The 3,545-nt window shown below is 38.0% G+C and overlaps 1 protein-coding gene across 1 annotated transcript; it reads right to left on the bottom strand.

The window, feature by feature from the left end:
- Positions 1 to 1,640: 1,640 nt before the first annotated feature.
- LOC104905157 (uncharacterized) lies at positions 1,641 to 2,777 on the bottom strand. The gene has a single exon (XM_010693608.1). It carries the CDS (start codon positions 2,775 to 2,777, stop codon positions 1,641 to 1,643), a length of 1,137 nt encoding a protein of 378 aa, XP_010691910.1.
- Positions 2,778 to 3,545: the final 768 nt, after the last annotated feature.

Genomic DNA, 3,545 nt, shown 5'->3' with positions numbered 1-3,545 from the left:
AGTAGAGATTTTTTATGTTTTTACCTTTTTCTATTTTCGGATTTTGGTTCATATTAACCTTGCAAATTTTGATTAATTATTTTTTTCGGGATATTATATCAAGTGACTAACGTTAGGTTATATTATTTGTTGTAGACGGAAACTTCGTAGAATGCGACTTTTAGTTGATATTGCTGTATTCGGTCAGCGTTCGAGGTAATTCACAATGTCCATCAACAACTAGAATCCCGCTAGGAATTGTATGTGCTATGTGTAATACATGTGGTTGTGTGATTCTACGTTTATGTTAGATGTATATTATGTGACATGAATAGTATAGTACTTTCTATGACTAAAATTATTATTATTATTATTATTATTATTATTATTATTATTATTATTATTATTATAATTATAATTATAATTATAATTATAATTATAATTATTATTATTATTATTATTATTATTATTATTATTATTATTATTACTATAGTACTATTATCCCTGCGTATAATATATATGTATCTACTGGTATTGTTGTTATGAAATTGGATTTTTAATGTACCTACTTATACCATCGTATTAAAATTATACTAATAGTGATAATGTACTTAATGGGTATAACTAGTGTGTTAATGATGTAACGAACGGTTTTATAAGTTGATATATATTTTGTGACTCTATGAGGCTCTAATGATGGATATATTGGTTACTGTGAATTATGGACGTTGATTATTATAATTTTATTAAGTGGCTAAGTTGTGAAAATTATTTATTGAACTGAAGATGTTCCTGCTAATGTTAATGTGATGTTTGATGTGTCACAACTTTTAAAAATCTATTAATCACGTAAAGTGGAAACATTATTGAGGGAATTATCCTGTGGATTTGGATCCTCCATAGGTGATGAACAATACTTAATTTTATTCTGTTACAACTCTTTATTGTCTTCCTCCTAATACTATTGGTGCGCATTGCGGATACCCATTAGATTAGAGAGGGGTGTGCACACTAGGGACGTTCTGCAAAACGATATTGGTCATTACTCTTAATTATCTGGGTGACGACCCATGTTGAAGTAGGTGGTTACTGGGATTAGTCCCGGCCTACTGTTTGATTCCCTTCTAATAAATAAAATTGTTGTGTATGACTCATATAAACTTGAATAATTGAAATGGTTAATCATATTATATACTTGTCTGTATTATGTTATACTTGTCTATATTACGTTAATATTTGTCTATATTATGCTATAAAAATTATTTTTAAAATATAACTATTATTATTATTATTATTATTTTACGGGATGGAGTTGTAAATACTTAGCTTTCGCTAATTTTTGTGTTTTTGTTTTTCTTTGCTCTTTTCCTATTTATATTGTGCAGGTTGGTGAAAGGGACTACGTTGCAGGAATGAGTGAATTTATAGTTTTTAAGTTCACCTAGTTTAATAAACACTACAGTATTGTCATTTGAGATTGTTTAGTTTTGTTTTGGTATAAAGTAGACAACTTAGTTTGGTTTATTTTGATACTTTGGTTTGTGAGTAAAATTTTTATTTCTAATAATTAGCCTTGCATTTATCTTGAACAATAGATGCGGCGGTAACACCCTAAAGGTTTGGTCAGATATTTTAATGAAAAGTGAATATTTTATAAAGTTTTAGCACCAAAGTTTCGGGGTGTTACAACATATTTCTGAACCTCCTGAGATAGAATTGATTACCTTATCGTGTAGGGGCTCAGGTGGTGGATGTGGCTGCTCCTGGCTAGAGCCAGCTTTATCTTCTCGCTGCCCTTTCTTTCCCATCAGATGCTCGAGGTAGCCTTTTTTGAGCAGCCAAGCTACTTCCTTTTTGAGGGCGTTGCAGTCTTCCGTCCGATGGCCATGGTCACCATGATAGCTGCACCACTTGGTGGTATCCTTCTCGCTGTCTGGTCTATCGCTCTTGCGTGGCCATCTAGCGGTTGTCCCCAGCTTTTCGAGTGCGTTTACCACGCCTCCTGCATCCACATTAAAGCAATAGGAAGCAATGGAAGGGTAATCATTATTAGCTAATTTACCTGTGGCCTTGCTGGCTACATTGTTACTTTCGCGCCTTTGGTATGGCTGGTAGCGCCAATCAATCTTCTTCTGGTTCTGGGATTTCCGATCATAGCTGGGCTCGCTTACGTACCTAGACGCTTCGTCCTCCTGGACGCGAATTTCAGCCATAGCCCTGGCCCTAACCTCCTCGAATGTGCCACATGGGTACCTGGTCAATTCATAATACAATCTAGATTTATATGTTAGTCCTCTCCTGAATGCTTCAATAGTAGTGGGAACATCCAGGTTCTTGATTGAGATCATCTCCTTGTTGAACCGATCCAGGTACTGCCTCACAGCTTCATTTGTCTTCTGGGTGATGCGATACAGGTCGCCGGTATGCTTCTCTAGAACCCTGCTACTGGCAAACTGCATATAAAATTTGTTAATCAAAGCAGCGAAATTTTGGATGCTACCTGGTTTTAGGCTTATCAGCCACTGCAGAGCGGGCCCAGACAAGGTGGCCCCGAAGGACTTGCACATGGTAGCCTCCAGCAGATGCTCAGGAATGGACAGGGTCCACATCTTTTGCTTATATTGCGCTACATGATCATAGGGATCTGCAGCTCCATCATACAGCTTGTGAGACTGGGTCACATTGATCTTCTTAGGAATCCTGGCTCTCGCTATTTCTTCCACGATGGGGGATTGAGCATAGCCATCGGGAGATTCTTCAGCCACAGGGGTTGGTGCTCCAGGCAACTTCGTCAGCATGCGAAGTATCTTCCTGTTCTAAGATTCCAGGAGCGCCATTTTCTTAGCTGCGGGATCAGCTTCCTCTGCATGTTCGTCACATCTGGCCTCTTCGTCCTCGCCTTCACTGGCTTCTGAGTCTTCGAGGCTAAGGATCTTGGGGATTATACCACGAGCACGAGCCTTAGGAGTTTTGCTACTTTTGACAGAATCTAGCTCCTTCCTGAGGCTGTTAATGGTCTGCTGGGCTTCAGATTGAGTGCGGTGAAGGTCTTCTTGAGCCTTCAGCAAGGCTGCTTTCATCGCATCAGCAGAATCGTCAGCCATCTTTCAAAGTTGGGTTGAGGTGTTTCTTTTTTAGGATTTTAATTAGAGTTTAGCTGTAGAGCCCCACGGTGGGAGCCAAACTGTTTATGCCAAATTCTGATCAGGCAGAACTTAGCTGAGGATCTACAGCTAATGAAATTACAGCTACAAATTACGGAAAGTGCTAGCTATGAAAATGAACAATGGCAAGAAAGAACAAAGCACCAAGAAATGGTGACGCGGAAAGCCCCAAGAAAAAGGGTAAAAAACGCGGGTGGAATTGAGTCCGCCAATCCACTATGTGAGAGAGTTACAACTTACATCTTGCAGCTAGCAGCTAATGCTAAATACACTTGTGAATATTATAAATGTAGAAGAGAAAGTATAAGTGTAAAAGCAATGTAAAGACTTGTGTTTCCCAGAATGTTTCCTCTTCTATTTATACTAGTACATTTGAGTAACATTACTCCCCCCATTTGAACG

The sequence above is a fragment of the Beta vulgaris genome, chromosome 1 (genome assembly GCF_026745355.1).
Source record: "Beta vulgaris subsp. vulgaris cultivar EL10 chromosome 1, EL10.2, whole genome shotgun sequence".
Classification (NCBI taxonomy): domain Eukaryota; kingdom Viridiplantae; phylum Streptophyta; class Magnoliopsida; order Caryophyllales; family Amaranthaceae; genus Beta; species Beta vulgaris.
The sequence above is the reverse complement of the archived record's forward strand: the minus strand, read 5'-3'. Positions and strand labels throughout refer to the sequence as shown.

Excerpts from the sequence above, each read along its gene's own strand:
- LOC104905157 (XM_010693608.1), bottom strand. The coding sequence starts at position 2,777 with ATGCTGACGAAGTTGCCTGGAGCACCAACCCCTGTGGCTGAAGAATCT.